This window comes from Centroberyx affinis, unplaced genomic scaffold, assembly GCF_046629955.1.
Source record: "Centroberyx affinis isolate AG114_WGS23_722 - 3 ecotype Tasmania unplaced genomic scaffold, CSIRO-AGI_Caff_v1 ptg006247l_1, whole genome shotgun sequence".
Classification (NCBI taxonomy): Eukaryota; Metazoa; Chordata; class Actinopteri; order Beryciformes; family Berycidae; genus Centroberyx; species Centroberyx affinis.
The window spans coordinates 411,130-428,552 of NW_027283179.1; the positions used below are offsets into that span (position 1 = coordinate 411,130).

Here is a 17,423-nt window from a genome sequence, read left to right on the forward strand (position 1 = left end):
TAACGTTACTACTATCACACCCCTCCTGTCTGCTGTGTATGGGAAGACTGGGGGGGGGGGGGGGGTCTGTGTGTGTCTAAAACCAAATCTCTGCTTCCTACCTTGCTTTCTCCAGTGTCTTGAAGCACTGTACTTGACTGTATGTATCTGCTGTGTGTGTGGGAATGGGAAGGCGGGTGGGGGGTGGGTGGGTTTGGGGGGTTGTAGGATCAGGGAAGAACTTCTGCTTCTTACCTTGTTCTCTTCAATGTCATTTAACACTGTAGTCTCTGCTTCAACACCTCCTCCCTCTGTCTCTCTCTCTCTCTCTCTCTCTCCAGTGTCTTTAAGCTCTGTACCCACATACTGGCTGTAGTGGAAACACAGGGAATGGGGTTGAGGGCAGAAATCGACTGTATGTCTCAGAACCAAATCTCTGCTTTGTTCTCTCAACTGTCCCTTTTAAAGCACAACTCCGACCATTTTTGGCCTGAACCATATTTTCCAAATCTTTCTCCGTCACTCCGATTTGATTCTCATCAGTTGCTCCACTATAGAGCGACTTCCATCTTCTTGCCAGGATGCGGTTCTTCCAACACAGTCCTAACTAGGGCTGAACGATTTTGAAAAAAATATCTAATTGCGATTATTTTGACTGACATTGCAATTGCGATATTAGAGGGAATGATAATTTTTACATCATCATTCTCATTTTCATTGAAAAACGTATTAAAATGATTATGGTGTGATTTTTGCGGGGATCTGTACCAAACAAAGATGTTTTCTTAAGTCTGTAGAATATGATGTGTAGGCCAGGACATCTCTGCAGCACCACAATATAATTAATTTAAAATTGTATTTTGACACACATTTCGCCTTGAACAAATATTGCGCCTCCTGCGATTTGAAAATTGCAGTAGGCCATATTGCGATTTCAATAAAATTTCGATTAATTGTTCAGCCCTAGTCCTAACAGGCCAAAAGACGCACAAATATCAAATCCGTGTAAATGAAAAGTATCTAAATTTGAGTCTTTCTCGTACAGTTTTAAGATAAGATCCCCGAGGGGAAATTCGGGTGTCGCAGCATCAATGTACAGCACAGTAGCAGAACAAAGAGAAGGTAATAAAAAATTATAGAATAAGATTTTGATGCTAGCTTGGCCGTTGCTGTAGCACTTCCTTGTTTCTGCTTTGCCGACAGGCTGTGGCTGGCTGTATACGAGCACCGCTGCGTAGTGTAGAATAATTGGATAAACTGAAAATTATATACATACAGGTCTCACTACAGAGTCAGTAGGTTAAAAAAAGACATGCTTTTGGTGGTTTTGGGGATGATTTTTGGAGAGTGTATCGGCCCTATAGGACTGAACTGTAGAGCCACACCTTTAGTAGCTTTATAGTGACGCAATTGATGAGATTTTAGTCAGATATGATGAGAAAATGGGGTCTAGGTCGGAAATGGCCGGAGTTCTGCTTTAAACAGTCTACTCTCTGCTTCATCCCTCTCTCTCTTACCGTCTTTCTCTCTCTCTCTCTCTCTCTCTCTCTCTCTCTCTCTCTCTCTCTCTCTCTCTCTCTCTCTCTCTCTCTCTCTCTGGGGGGGTGGGGGGGCTTTCTGTCTGTCCTGTATGATTCATGCAATGGAGTTTTAATTCAGCATCTACATCAGTTATTGTTAGTGGTGACTCCAAACGGGACGTCTAAAAAAAAAAAAAGTAAAAACCCCAACATGCTGTAAATACATCGACTTCCCCCTCGTCAGCATGACCGTGACGCTCACACAGAGCAACACCGATTATCGTGGCTCTCTAGGATTCTACTTCTATTAGAGTTTAGACACTAGTGCATCACTCTGTGCTGTCATCTTTTCCAGTGATATCAGACTAAAACAGTGTTGTGATGTCGTGATGGCGATAGACTCCGTGCACGATGGTGGCGCTGGGCTCAAAATTCGGATTTAAATCGTCAGCTTTTTTTTTTTTAGCTAGGGCTGACTCCTGCTACATAGTTAGTGTTGGCGATTTTAAAATTGCAGCTGTGAAAACGTTTTCAGATAAATGTCTAAAAGTGTGATAATAAGTGTCTAGAGACTGGAAGTGGAAAGTTCGGCCGATACGAAGCGCTTAGCATCGTGCATTGGGCCTATTCATCTTCTGTATAGCACTGTATATAGATGTCAGTTTGCTTGAAGGGTGGGGGGGGGGAGGGGCGGGTGGGGGTGGTAGGGTGGATGGAAGGAAGCAATGAGCCTTTGTTGCATTTGCTGGAAATTCAAATAGTCTACTCGTCTCTGTTCTTGGCTCCTGCTACTAATCTCCTCCGTGTCTCCCGTCCCGTTTGTGCATCTTACAGTTTGTCTTTCTAAACTTCTAATAAAACCTTAACTCTTTGCTCACCTAAATCTTTGCCTGTCGCCTCTTTGTGTGCTCCCTCTCTTTCTGTGTGTGTGTGTGTGTGTGTGTGTGTGTTCATAACTGAGTGGGCCCTAAATCTTAAAACCTTTTAGTGGCCATAGTCATATTTAAGTACTTTACAGCTTCTCCTTAAATTTTGACTGAATGTATCTATCAGCGATGTGCTTCATGAATTTTTTATTGATTAATTATTGGGGCACAATGGTATTCTCTTTTCTGAATTCATTAATTGAATTTAAATACTGGGATTGGCTGGGTGTGGCAACTGTACTGGACTGTACTATGCTTCACATGATGTAAACATGGCAGGATCGGGTGGAATTAAAGCGATAAAATCTAAAGTAGATGCAAACGATGCAAACCCGTTAACCTAGGACTTTTCACGGAAACTAATTGGGATTAATACTTCCCAAGTGTGAAATAGAAAATTGTAATGCTCCATGTATGTATTCCCTGAAGCAATAAACACAATACATTTATTTGATAGTAGTAATATTCACTTTCCATTCACTTTCTTTAAAGAAGTAGCCCAAATATTCACAAACTAGGTTGATGATACCAGAAGTCTTGGATTTATCTTTGAAAATAAGATTAACTTCATCGATCCCTGAGGGGAAATTGGGTCATTAAAATGCCGTGAATGAGGGTGAACATACGAGATGTTTTACATATAAGACATCATGGTTCAAAAAGGTTAAGGTTGTTTTTGTCAAGCGGAGACTCAACCCATACAGACACTTACGACTGTGGCAGTGTGCCGTACCTCACTTCCCTCTTTCCTCATCGATGCCACTGCTAGATCCTTGAAGGAAGAACAGATTGAAGGCAGAAATAATCTCATTGGTTGAGTGCAGCCTCACTGGGCGGAGCCAAAGAGTCTGATTTTCAGAGTGCTAAAGTTAGCTAACTGGAAAACTTAACGGCAAAGAAGGAATTCTGCTTAAAATTCAAATAAAAATATAAAAGGCGAAACTTCTTTTTTGATTTTGTTGTCTCCTCCCTTCTTTTTGGGGGCATGAATGTAGGCATGAAGGCTTCAAGATTGGACTAAACTGGACCAGAGGCTCTTTGTCTCTGATAAACTCAGTCCACAACAAATTAGCTACAGAAAGCAGTTTGCCACACAACCTTTAATACGGGTCTAATCTGAGGCCTTGGTGCTTTATGAATCAAGTGAAGGCCTCCCTGATGTTCAGAGGATTTCAGCACATGAGGCCGTCCGTCTGTCTGAATGCAGACACGTTGCCTCTTTCACACACACTAAGCACATACAGTTTGCATACAGATTAGATCATGCAGTGACAACACTTTGTGTGAAGGAGACTAGTCCAGGTAGGGGTTATATTTGGATTAATACACAAACACAGTAAAAGCTGCTCATTCTAGAAGTACAATGCACAGACGACTGAATGGATCTGCTGGTGTAAATCTGCATTCCTGCATCGTGTACGCACATGAGATTGTTTATTTTTATATGCATTATGAGTGTGTTTGTGTTTGTGTATGTATATTAGGGTTTGACTGATACAGGTTTTTATATTTTGTGCCAATATTTTGTGCTCTACATTCAAATGTGACCGTTATTATGCCAAAAGCATTCCCTACAATTACAAAGATTTGATGTTTCCCCCAGAATTCGTTTTTTTTACAGGGTGGAAAAACCTCTGTAACAACATATAAAGCATGTGACACTAAAACTCTCCATTAAAACATGCTAACCAAACATTTGGGTGGGTTGAGACCATTTTCATTCCAGATTTTACAGACTGACACTCCTGAAACTGTGGAGTAAAATCAGATCTTCCCCTCCATCATATCAGCTTTGGTCAACATTTACTGACCGATACCAGATTTTAATTGAAAGGCCAATAGCAGCCCGATAAATCAGTCTAACCCTTGTGTATATACACTCTTGAGCGTGTGGGTGTGTGTATGCACTCTGCGTATGTTGTCATTTGAATGGAGTGTGTGTGTGTGTGTGTGAGTGTAACCCTGTGACGTCTCCCATCAGGACGGCTCCGGCTCTCTGAAGAGGAGCGGCTCCTTCAGTAAACTGCGAGCCTCGATCCGCCGCAGCAGCGAGAAACTCGTCCGCAAGCTGAAAGGCGGCTCTTCACGGGACAGTGAGCCCAAAAACCCCGGGTAACTATCCCCAGACAGCCCCCCCCGCCCGCTAGCTGACTTTTTAAATTATGCACTGGAGGCCCAGAGGTACAGCCCCCCCCCCACCCCCCTCCTCCTTCCCTCCACCCCTCCTGTCCACGACTGGTGTACTAACCAAAAACAAAACAAAAAAAAGGGATTCACTCTACTTTGCTGGGGAAGTGGTGTAACTCTGAAGCTCTGTTTTGCACATGAAATGAACAAGGGAGCTGTTACTGGCACATACATGTCTTTTTATTTTTTTTTTTTCCCCACTGATTAATGTACCTTGCTGTACTCATACTGGCACAATACAGTTTGGTTTTTCTATTGTTTTGCCTCATGGTTCGGTTTTGGTATCGACCTCATGCACACGGCGGCCATTTTGAACACTTTGGGGTGGGCAAACTCGACCTGGAAGAGCGAGTTCAGCCCGGCTCTGTGCTGCTGCTGCACCAAGAATCACAATACACATCATTTATCATTTCACAGATTTCCCAATGAAAAACGTGTTAGAAAACAGTGGATCTCCAGAATCTGGTTCACATCTTAATATATTTGGTCCATTATTTATCACTAGCTACCAGAGTCTAGCCAAGGTAGCTAGCTAGTAGCGTACTAACTAGCAGAGGTGGGGACTCGAGTCATATGACTTGGACTTGAATCAAACTCGAGTCACAACTTTAATCGTTTAAGACTTGATGCATGAAGAGAAGACTTGAGGCTTGACTTGACTTGGGTTCTGCTGACTTGGGACTTGACTTTGACTTGTACTTTGATGACTTGATGACTTTGAACTCTCGACAAAAGATCTTGTGTTTGTGTAAACGACTTGGATTGAAAGTGATGAGATTTGTTCCAGCAGACGACTGAATTTAAATTCATTCATAGATTCTGTTCTGTTCTACATTTAGACTTGAGACTTGACATTAATGACATGAGAATGACTTGACTTGGTAATCAACATTTAGACTCGGGACATGACTTGAGACTTGAGCTTCAAGACTAACTTGCCTGCTGAATCCAAGCTCATCATTATGGTTGTTGTTCCAGAGATTGCTGGATAATTCACTAACTGTTTGGTCCATCTGAAGTCCTCATTTAAGTGTTGAAGTAACACAAAGATTTATGACAATCTCCCGGTTATAGTTTCCTACCCAGAGTGTTCAAAATGGCCGCCGTGTTAGTAAGGTCTGTGGGTATGATGGAAGCATTAGGCACTAGGCTTGGGCGATATCCAAAATTTAATATCGCGATACTGTCCCACCAAAATATCGCAATATACTTTATATAAAATGTCATTGCAGGGGTGTTTTTTTTTTGTTTTTTGTTTTTTTCAATTTACATCTAGGCTGTAAAAATAATAATTATTAGTAACAGCCTAGAAATTTGATCTTACTATTCAAGCATTGGAGGATTGGAGGCGATATTTGATATCACAGGACATATCGCGATATTCACGAAATATCACAATATTCGATGGAATTGTATATCGGCCCAAGCCTATTAGGCACCCAGACATTTTTGGCTCTGGCTCTGGTTTACATGCTTGCTTCCTCCCCTAAACCAAACCTGTTCAGTATGGCAGTAGGAAACCAAAGGGTGCTGATGCCGTATCAGGACGGGTGCAGGTGCAGAACGGTGCTGCTGCAGTGGGGAAAAAAAAACTAACACGACTACTTCATGACTTCACTCACTGGCAGCGTGTGAAGGAGCGTCTGTGATGAGACACGGACTACTAATGTCTGCTTTTGAAATGCCTTTATGCTTTACAGCCTGTGGAACTCATTTATTTTTTGTTTTAACCACTAATAGTTACACCTATTTATTACATTTTGTGGCTTTTGGACTATTTATTTCAATTGGTTTTGAAATATAGTTCATTTTATTAGCGTTGGAATTTTATTATTTTCTATTTCTTTGTGAATTTTACTTTAAAAAAAAAAAACAACAACTTGTCTGCATGGCTGTTTTTGTTTCGAATTCTATGCTGTGTTTGAATTTTTATTTATGAATAAACTTTCCAAGTGAATGTATACTTGCATGCCTCATCTGTGTGCTCACTCGTTTTCCATTTTCCTCTCTGTGCCGCTCTCCTCTGTTGCTGATGATGTCACTCTGTCATCATCATCATCACTCTCTGACTCAGGAGGCCGATGTCAGTCAAGTTAAAGTAAAGCACTGCAGCGATGTCCATCTTAACAAGTCATTTCATCTGTTTTCAAGTGATGTTTTCCTCAGGCAGGTGCAGCAAGCCTCTGGAAACAAGAGAAACGGCTTTGAAAACAAGTAAAACAAGAAGGCGGTTTAAAAAAGAAATTTAAGACAAAAACAAAATCGTCTTAATGGTGGAAATCCCAGATCATCACTAAAATCTAATTTCTAAAAATGATATTTAAAAAAAAAAAAAGCCTTAATCAGTGATCAGTAGGAATTGTAACATCAGTAGATTTTATCTCCCCTGTGTGTTGAGTCATTGGTTTTGATCATAATTGATAAGTTATGGTCATTTTGTGCTATGAGGCAGTAAATGTCTTAGTTATTGCCCCTTTAAGAGAGTAATGGGTAAAATGTCTTGTTGGTGTGGACATGTTTTTGCAGTGTGGCCATGCTAAGCTCAGGTTTCTGCTCCAGGTGTTAATATACTGGGTAAATGCATGATCTTATTTGAGTGAAAACTCTACAAGTTAATACAAATAAGTATAATGACTAGGGATGGGACGATATATACAAAAATGTGGCGATACGTATTGTGGGTCAGAAAAATGACTTCATAAAAACTTCATATTCAAGCTCCATGTTATTCTGCTGTAGTAATCACAAATGAGACGCTTGACCGTCACAGTTTCATAAGCTCTCCATCCAAATTATATTATTGTCACCTTGTAATGACATTTTTAAACTGTTACAAAATAGAAACAGGTGAGCTTCTTCCAAAAGGCTACTTTGTAGCTGGGTGCTGGACTTCACTGATAAGAGTTAGAGTTGAAAGAAAGCAGCACACCAATAATAAAAAAAAGAATGTAACGAAGAAGACGTCACCTCATTTTCACCAATTTATTTTTTGGCCGTGACTGCAGAGCATCCATCCATCATGCTGTGATGAAGGTGTAATACCGAAACGCGTAACGAGTCACGGCCAAAAAATAAGTTGGTGAAAATGAGGTGACGTGTTCTTCGTTATATTCTTTTTTTTTTATTGTTGGTGTGCTGCTTTCTTTCAACTCTAATTTTGAAATTGTTGTTTACATTCTAGCAGCCAATGCCATCGCTAGAAAGATTTGTGTCTCAGAAATAAATTCAGACTTTGTTGTCATTTATCTTTATCGCGTATTGAAATTGTATCGTGAGATAAACATATCGTCCCATCCCTACTGAGAACTTTTCTAAATCTTATAGGGAAGATGATAAAAGTTGACAGAGACACAGACGAACAGGACGTGTGTGTTGTGCTTGTAAATACTTTGCTGCCACTCGACCCGACAGGTTCCACCCTGTCTGGTTTCGGTGGGTTTTCTGTATTTAACCTGAACCGGGCGTTTTAAACATTGACTCATCTGGTGGCAGTGAAACTAACCTGTGTGTGTAAATATCATCATAAATGTCATTAACCAACACACGTTCCATCTCCACCGAGCTAAAAACACCATCCTCACCCCTGACTCTCCACCCCCTCACCTCTGACCTCTGACCCCCACCTCACCCCCCCCCCCCCTCCCCCACTGACATCTCCCTGCATGTCACTGTTCTGGGTGCAGCATGAAGCGAGCCAGCTCTCTGGGGGTTCTTAACGTGGCGGACAAGGCAGCGGGGGAACACTACCAAGTAAGGAAGCCCGAGCGTCGGCCCACACCTCCTCCAGGCCGGGGTCACATGGTGTCAGCAACCGCTCTTTATTATGGTTTTTGGTTTTTAGCCTTGTGGTGGTGCCAGGGTGGGCAGGCGGCTGGGGGGACCGTCCCGTTTTCGGTCGAGGTCGAATCCCTGCTGTGATAGCCGGTGTGTTTCGATTAAAGGGAAAATCCTGCTGAGACACACACTGCCATCTATCAGTGAGGAACTATCAAATAAAGGCTCAAATGCCCCAAAAATAATCTTTAAAAAGAACAAAACAAAAACAAAAAAAAATCACGTCGGGATGTTTCCAGCAGCTACAATATGAGTTTGATATGAGAAAATGTTTCAGGAGAGAGACCAGAATGCACTGCAGCAGAGAGACAGGTTTAGTTTTAATTAAGGGGGCGTGGCCATGATCATAGACGCCTCCATGTTCGCAAACTAGTTGCTGAGCTTGCTATATTTTGCATAACCATACGCCCACCTTTGATTGTGAGCAACAAGTTCACACCTGTTCTCTGGAGGATGTCAAAAGGCATTCTGGGAAACGTAGGAAATAACTAACTGAAATAAAAGTAGACGAGGCAGGTTGAGGGAAAGTGGGTTCACCAAAAATGTAAATTACAACACTTCATATCACTAAATATCTCCTGGATTACATTGAGAATCAAATTTATATCTAACAATATAGAATAATAACCGTATATAGAGTATCTATATAAGATAAGATGTTGGATAAGATTATCAGACAAACAGAGAAAATTTGGATAGAATTTGGATAGAATAATGCTTAGAAGACCAGAAAGTTGAGACAATCGAAGGAAAGTATGTGAACATCAACAGTAGAATATTTTAAGTGGTAATCCTCATTCCCACAGATCACCTGTCAATCAAACTGTGTGGGCGGAGCTTGGATTTTCTCTTGATGCAGTTTGAGTTTCTCTTTTCTTCGTCTGTTCAGCCATGGTGGCTATCGCTGCTCATGCTAACTACCCAGTTCTTCTTCTTCAGTTTATTCCAAGCAAACCAGGAAACATAAAACGCATCACTTCCTGTGCGGCAGAGGATTTTCCCCAGACACCGGCTGTTTAGAGCAGACAGTGGAGAAGCTTTATGAAGTGGATATAGGTTGGATCACTGTTGTGTTGTAGCAGTTAGCGATGAAAGCAAAACTCGAATACACTTTTCTGTGTCTTAGCAAACTCTATGAGAATCGCCCCGATGTGGAAGCCCCACCCACCTGGTGCACCAAGCAGGTTAAAACAAACCATCAAGAAGTTTTTGCAAATACTATTTGACCCTGGTCTGACCTACACTATCTGAGTCAATATCTTCTCCCCTCCATTCAGTTCTTTATTCATTTCTCTCTTTCTTTCTTTCTTTCTTTCTTTCTTTCTTTCTTTCAATATCCTCTCTCCTCCATTCAGTACTTTATCCATTTCTTTCTTTCTTTCTTTCTTTCTTTCTTTCTTTCATTCATTCATTCATTCATTCATTCATTCATTCATTCATTCATTCATTCATTCATTCATTCATTCATTCATTCTTTCTTTCTTTCTTTCTTTCTTTCTTTCTTTCTTTCTTTCTTTCTTTCTTTCTTTCTTTCTTTCTTTCTTTCTTTCATTCTTTCTTTCTTTCAATATCTTCTCCCCTCCATTCAGTTCTTTATCCATTTCTTTCTTTCTTTCATTCTTTCTTTCTTTCTTTCCTTCAATATCTTCTCCCCTCCATTCAGTTCTGTATCCATTTCTTTCTTTCTTTCTGTCTTTCTTTCAATATTTTCTCTCCTCCATTCAGTTCTTTATCCCTTTCTTTCTTTCTGTCTTTCTTTCTTTCCTTCAGTATCTTTTCTCCTCCATTCAGTTCTTTATCCATTTCTTTCTCTCTCTCTCTATCCCTCTCTCTCTCTCTCTCTCCATGAGGTTCTTTCGGTTCGTACTGCAAACCAGAGTATTTGCCTTTCCAGGCGGCCATGTCCAACTCGTCACTAATGACACATGAGAAATAACATCAGTGTGACTCACAGACTAACACGATGTCCTCCACTGTTTTAACTAATCAACTCAGTAATCCCCAGAACCCAAGTCAAGTCAAGTCTTCTCTTCATGCATCAAGTCAAGTCTCAAGCTAATAAAAGTGTGACTCGAGTCCCCACCTCTGTCATCTGGTGAAAGTAAATCGCTCTCTCTGATGAAGCTCAGACAAGTTTTGTTATGAATCCTGTGAGCTCTTGTTATGCAGAAAGGGAGAAAATGTATTCAAGCATAAACACAAAAGCTGCCTGAGGAAGAGTTTACTGACTGGAAACACATTGCCAAGTGGGCATGAGCCAGTGAGAAATGTTCCACAGCTTTCCTACGCAATTTTTTTTTTATGCAATGTTGAATAAAGCTTGAATTCATTTTCTCACTTTCTGCATTACAAGTGGTTTCCCTCCCTCCCCATCGGCCGATTTGTTGTTTTCCACCTTTTTCTTTCAATGGTCTTTTTTTATTAAACAATCAGTTATAAATGGAACAACAAGAGTCCACAGGGAATGTATTTTCTGTCTTATATCAACCCGACACAACAAACCCACACACATACACCCACCCAAACATACACACAGAGCTGAGCAAAAGTAAAGTGCTTTTAAGATTGGAACTGTATATAAAAAAAAAAACAGACATAAGAAATATTTTAAAGGATACACATAAAGGAACACAATTTAAACATAATGATAATATTAGCAAAGGTTGATACATGAATAAGTATTAATAATAAATATACTAGCAACAAATACTGTACACTTCAGAGTATACATTAAAAATCGGAATCAGCTTTATTGGCCAAGTATGTACACATACAAGGAATTTGACTCCAGAATTTGACTATACAGCTAAAAACAAAGACAACAAAATGGACAGAGGTAAACCTAAACATCTAACTACTATGTACAAATATGCATATATATATATAAAAAAAAAGTATAGAAAGTATATATATATATGTATATATATACACAAATGTAAACAACACTGGGACAGTAGTGCAATGGTGCAGAGTGCAAAGATGCTGGAATAAATGCTGGAATAAATATTATATATTATATACACAAATCAGCTATTATTAAAAATAATTAAACAATAAAAGTAATAATAATAATAAAAAAGATAAAGGGAGGGGTGGGGGGGTACTCAGATTTTAGTGGTGGGATTATCCAACAATGCTAGAAAGGGGTTCCACTCCTTGTAGAATTTTTTTCTCTGAACCTCTAATGGTGTTTTTTCCACCTTTTTTTTTACCTTTTCCCTAATCCCATTTCCTCTCCCTGCATCTTCTCCAGGAACGAAATAATCGTCTGAGGAAAAGTCGTGACCTGAGTGCCAGCCACACTGACCTGGCGCGTTGAAGGTTTCTGACCCGGAGGACGAGGGAAGCTCCCTCCGCTCTGTACATAGCTGTTTGTGAACGCTTCCTCACCCGCATCATGTTGCCTTACCGACTCCACATCACACCAAGTGCTCACTGTACAGGTTTTCACTATTTCATTGCACTTTTTAAAGGCATCTTCTGTGCTGGTTCTCTTGGAGGGGGATTTATCGTGGTGTTTTTTCGTTGTGTCCTCTCACCTCCTCACTTTTGTGTTGTTTTTTTTTTATCAATATATATTGTGGAACACGAGAGCTTGGAATATGAACATACGGTAGCCTGCTGTATGTTTTGGATTTGAGTGTATATCTGTGTCTAATTGTATGTGCGTGTACTGTATGTGTGTGTGTGCTGTTGTGGTCGAGCGCCCATGTGACGTAAACGAGTTTGATCAGTTTCTTTTACACGATGCTATCACTTGAATGAAGCAGGTGCAGACTGGAGTTTTTCTTCTACAAACTTTTCTGGGAGGCAGAGCTAATCTGATTGGTTGAGTTAAACCTCAGTGGGCGGAGCCAAAGAACTAGTTTTTCTGGCTAAGTAAGTTAAGCGAAGCTCAGTGAAAAAGACAAGAGGTAAGAGAGGAGGAAGCTAATACTATGAAGCCTAGCGCTCTGCTACTAACTGAAAAAATATACTCTAGTCATACTACGTTATCTAGGTTAGCTAGTTAGCTAGCTGACCTTCCATGTTCAAACTAGCCATACTAGCCTATAGCTATCTAGGTAAGCTAGTTAGCTAGCTACTGACCTTCAAACTTCATGATGCCATGATCATGAATGAATGAAAAAAGAGGAATAATTGCCATTTATATATTTTTATTTATATTTTCTTAGCCAGTCAAGTTTTCCAGTTTGCTAACTTGGTTCTTTGGCTCCGCCCATAGACTGGCTCCGCCCACTGAAGTTTAACTCAGCCAATGAGATTATTTCTGCCTCCAAGAAATGTTTGCGTAACTGAACTCCAGTCCGCTGAGCGGGTGTGCGACAGTTTTAAATTACCCTCTCACTTCCTTTACGTCCAAAATCTTCTGTCCTGTGTTCTAATGGAAGAGCTAGCTTTTGATGTATGAAGTTCTATGTTTACATTTGGGGTTTTGTAAATTATGTTTTTTTGGTTGTTGTGTTTTTTTTTTCTTTCCTTGCGCTGCTCTGAACGGTGTCTTTCATGTCTTGGTATAATAAGCCTTGAAACTGGTAGTGCTGTTTCCCTGAAGGTTAAAGATGCGGTTAAACAGTCTACTGCTGAAGTACTGAGGCAGGATCATGGCTTTGGCACATGAAGGTCAACTGATACTTTCTCAGGACGTCACTAAGTTTTACACACTGACTGCCAGGCTCATGTCACACCAAACTCTTACAAAACAATTGCCATTTCCAATAATGGTAGGAGAAATGTTACAACATTGTTTACCAGTTGCTACCAGGTATTTTGTTGTGTATTGAATGACAAGACTACACTTTACCAAGCGAGTAAAGTCGACATGCTTTTAATCACCAATAAATATAATGCAAATTCTGAATTATTTTAAAAAAATATATTAATGTACAAGAATAATATCTGACCATTTTCAGAAGAGTTTTAGGTTGCAAATATATTATAGATTGTTGATATATGCTGTTACCAAAATAATACACTGCTATGTTAATCATACATTTGGAGTGTTCCTTATATAGATATTCAGATGTAATGGAACAAATATAATATGCCACTGCGTACCAGTGTTGGTCGATTCACTTTGAACTCAGTCAGTCCAAAGCGCTTTATAAATAACTGGAATTTATTCACTGATCACATAATAAAGAATAAAAGATCTTCTTTAAACAGCCTGAGGACAATTTGACTTAAACACAAGCAATGCAGTAATTGTCATCCAAAGCCTTTAGCCTCGGTTAATTTTCTAATTTTAGAAAACCTGCCAGAAAGAAGCCTATCGGAGCTTTTTTAACCGTTATTTATGCTCTTTTTAAAGGGCCATAAAGTAAATAATAGCCCAATTTATGAGCTTTATTGATCTCTATCAGTGGTCAGAGGGAATTGCAGCATAGGTATAACTTTTCCTACATAATCCTCTGGAACTGCGTCACCCCCCCCCCCCCCCCCCCCATCCCGTCCCCTTGAGCTATGGTGGCCTGTAATTGACACAAACGACAAAGTCACATTCAAAACAGAGAGCAGTAAACCCAAGAGAAACATCTAGTGAAGAGCTTATACTAAATACTGGGATCATAAAACTGCTTTGAGTTTTTGCTCCAGAACCGGAAGTTTGGGCTGGAAAGTGAGTTTTGAAAGCCAGAAATCTCAGCAGCTGGTGAAGTAATCATTGAGTCATTGGTATTGATCAATAACCCGATCGACCCCTGCAGGTAATTGTGCGATGGGGCAGTTAAAGTCTTACTTATTACTGCCTATTTAAGCGACATCGTGCTTCACTCACAGTTGGAGCTTCCCAGTCTTCACAACCAGTCTTCCTCTGATGACCGGCCGCTGAGCAGCTCCACTGGTTCAGCTGGGGGCTGAGTGCCTTGCTCAAGGGCACCGCTGACCTGATGTGTGTGTGTGTGTGTGTGTGTGTGTCGATGCCGGTTGAGTAGATCATGGTGTCGGCTTTGTGTTGAGGATCACACACGAGGCAGAGGACCTTTATATTTTTTTTTTAATTAAAAGTGTCGGACCAGGGATTACCCTCCTCCCTCTTTAGGCAGGTTCAATTTCCCCAAAAACATCTTTACACTAAATTTATCTTTGCTCCGTTCACTCAGAGTAGAGAACAGATGAACCCAGAGACCATGTTGATAAAACTGCAAAAGCCACTGAATTGAATCTGCTTTGGTAACGAACAACCAGCCATGAGGGATTTGCACTGGAAATAATGGAGAAGCTAAACGAATTTACTCTTATCTTGATTTTTTTTTTTTATATTGACCTTCTCTAAACAGATGTTGTGACTAATGCATTTATCTACTGCATTTATTTCTTAGCGAGTTAGTTTTGCAGTAGCAGCTGTTCTGAACCCTTAACCGTCCTGTTTGGCAGGGGAGTGCAATAAGCTTTTGTTTGACGTTACTCTTTATTGGAAAAGACCCTTCACACCTTTCATTTAGAATTGTGAATTGTAAATTTGATAAAAGTTAACAAGTGTCTGGACCTAACCAGAGAATTCCCTGTATATATATGAAGGGTTTCATTCCAAAACGCCATATATCCAGTCACAACAAAAAGAAAGTTACCTGTTATCAAATGATTACATCCCCTAAATACAAGACTTATATTTTCCGTAGTCAGAGTTGGTGTCACATTTTTATTCGGTGGATATTTCACTTTGGAATGAAACTCTTAATCTGCCTCTTTAGTGATGACTCAGCTCTGTTCACTGTGTTTGTCATTGTAGGTCGAAGCTGAGTGTGTTGAAAGCTCCTTGTTGACTGTTGATCAGTCTGTTAGTCAACCTGCTTTGTGCTTTTTTTTTTTCCTTTTGTCTTACTGTAATGAGGCACATAAATTAACTCTAATGGAAGTGATGAACCAGGCAGTTTTTTTGGGCAATGTAGACAAGCAACAGGCAACAAAGTGCTTTGTTTCAGATTGAATTTTGAATTTCTTAAGGAGAAAAACCGTGGAATTAATGTAGAGGTGGACTTCTTTGATGTAATACATTCATAATATCTTTTATAAGATAAAATGGAAAATAATTTGATACTTTTAGAAAACTTTATATTCACAAGAAGCCAAATTTCCTGCATGTTATGAATGAATAAAGCAATTTTATGTAATGTTAAAAAGGCAATTAAGACTTTGTTGTTAAATGAATATGTTAAAAGAAGATGTACAAAGTTCTTGTGACTATGCTATATTCCCCTTGGTATGTGAATAATTCTACATTAATTCTTTTAGACACTGTTGCCCAAAGTTCGGTCAAAGTTGCCCAAAATGTTGCCCTGTGTATCGCTGCCTTTACATTAGCAAGAACAAGCTGCGGGCATCTAGAAGTAAATATATAGAAATCCACTTTAATGGCAGCCTGATGCTGGTTATCACAGGAGGGAAGTTGTCTGGAAACTGAGAACAACCTGTTTTTAATACAAATACTATTTTTGAGTGGCGATGATGATGAAGTGAATGTAAATTTATAGATGAAGCACAGACAAGAGTGAAATGTTTGAGTAGACGTTGCTCCCTGGAGCGGAGTTGTGTGTTTCCTGTTAAACCGTCCTTTAGTTTGTTTGTCAAAGTGTCGTTTTTGTCTCCCTGTGTGTGTGTGTGTGTGTGTGTGTGTGTGTGTGTGTGTGTGTGTGTGGTGTTGGTGTGTGTAGCGGCAGTGTGGAGGGTTCAACATGTTTTACATCTGTACATCTTAAAGGGGCATTAAGTCATCTGAACTTTATCGATGACCAGCAGGAATTGCAACAACACTGACAACACTAATCTCCTCCCATACAAGTCTGTGGCAGCCTTGAGCTACGGTGGCCTGTAACTGACATAAACAATAAAGTCACATTTTTCACAATACAGAGCAGTAAGCTAGCTAATGAGAGCAGAGATCCAGCAGACGGTAAAATATAACCATGCTGAATACTGGAATAATAAAACTACTTTGTCTTTTAAGATTTTGGCTTGAGGTAAATGTTGAAACTCCAGTAGTTGGGGAATTTTTGTTCCAAAACAGAGTACAAGTTAGACAGAGAGAAGAAGAAGAAGAAGAAATCTCAGTAATCATTAAGTCATTGGTATTGATCAGCAACCCCATCAACCCCCTGCAGATATATCATGGTCATTTTGTGCTATGTGCTTTAACATTACTACTACTACAACTTCTTCTTCTTCTTCTTCTTCTTCTTCTTCTTCTTCTTCTAGTTTAGTACAGTTTCACCCCTGAAAACAGACCCCACTCTCCTCCTTGGTGTTTATCAGCCTAGTTACGTTTAAGTTTATTTATTTATGCAGCACCATTCATACACAGAATGTAACTCAAAGCGCTTTACATAACAATGCATTGATTAAAACAATGAATCGAAAACAGCGAATGGGTTAAAACCATTACATTGCATTAAAAAAAGCACTGTAAAGGGGTAAACGTGTTTTTAACAGTAAAACACAGGGGATTCTGGGATCACGGTGTACAAGCCTCCTCACCTAGCCCGCCGCTCCACACCTGCACAGCGACAGACCCCTGAACCTAAAAGTTTTACGAGCACAATGAAGAAATTTAATGTGTGTGAAAATGTCCATCCCTAATTTGAATCTCAAGTTGCACGTGTGCTCTGTTTTTTTTATTTTTATTTTTTTATTTCATGTGTGCCGTGGAACAATTATTCAAACTCTGCGCCCCCCCCCCCCCCCCCTTCCTCCTTGTTAAATATGAGCAGAACGGTCCACTGTATATTTTGAAAGACTTGCGGCAGACTTGTGACGTCACGGTGCAGTTAGAGAGCGACAAGCTGCAGCGCGAGCCGACAGGACAGAAACCAAGACTCACTGTGACGAGACGGAGAGACCGGGCAGCGATTTGCTCTCCGTTTGATTTGGGGTTTTTTTTTTTTTTCTCACCGGTAAATATTCAGCTGATGTCAGAGGTGGGGACTCGAGTCACATGACTTGGACTTGGAGCCACAATTTAAGTTGCTTGAGACTTGATGCA

At 40.1% G+C, this 17,423-nt stretch overlaps 1 protein-coding gene across 7 annotated transcripts in view; it reads left to right on the plus strand.

Moving 5' to 3' along the window:
- The window catches only part of klc1a (kinesin light chain 1a), a 57,986-nt gene extending 40,879 nt beyond the window's left edge, over positions 1 to 17,107 (plus strand). For 4 of the 7 annotated variants that reach the window (XM_071512369.1, XM_071512366.1, XM_071512368.1 and 1 more), the window contains 3 exons: positions 4,407 to 4,537; positions 8,296 to 8,362; positions 11,700 to 17,107. In XM_071512369.1, the coding sequence (XP_071368470.1) occupies positions 4,407 to 4,537; positions 8,296 to 8,362; positions 11,700 to 11,765 (264 nt within the window). In that variant the 3' untranslated portion in view covers positions 11,766 to 17,107. Of the gene's footprint in view, positions 1 to 4,406; positions 4,538 to 8,295; positions 8,363 to 9,572; positions 9,631 to 11,699 lie in introns of all 7 variants that reach the window. The other 3 variants (XM_071512371.1, XM_071512372.1, XM_071512370.1) reach the window with 2 other exon arrangements.
- Positions 17,108 to 17,423: the final 316 nt, after the last annotated feature.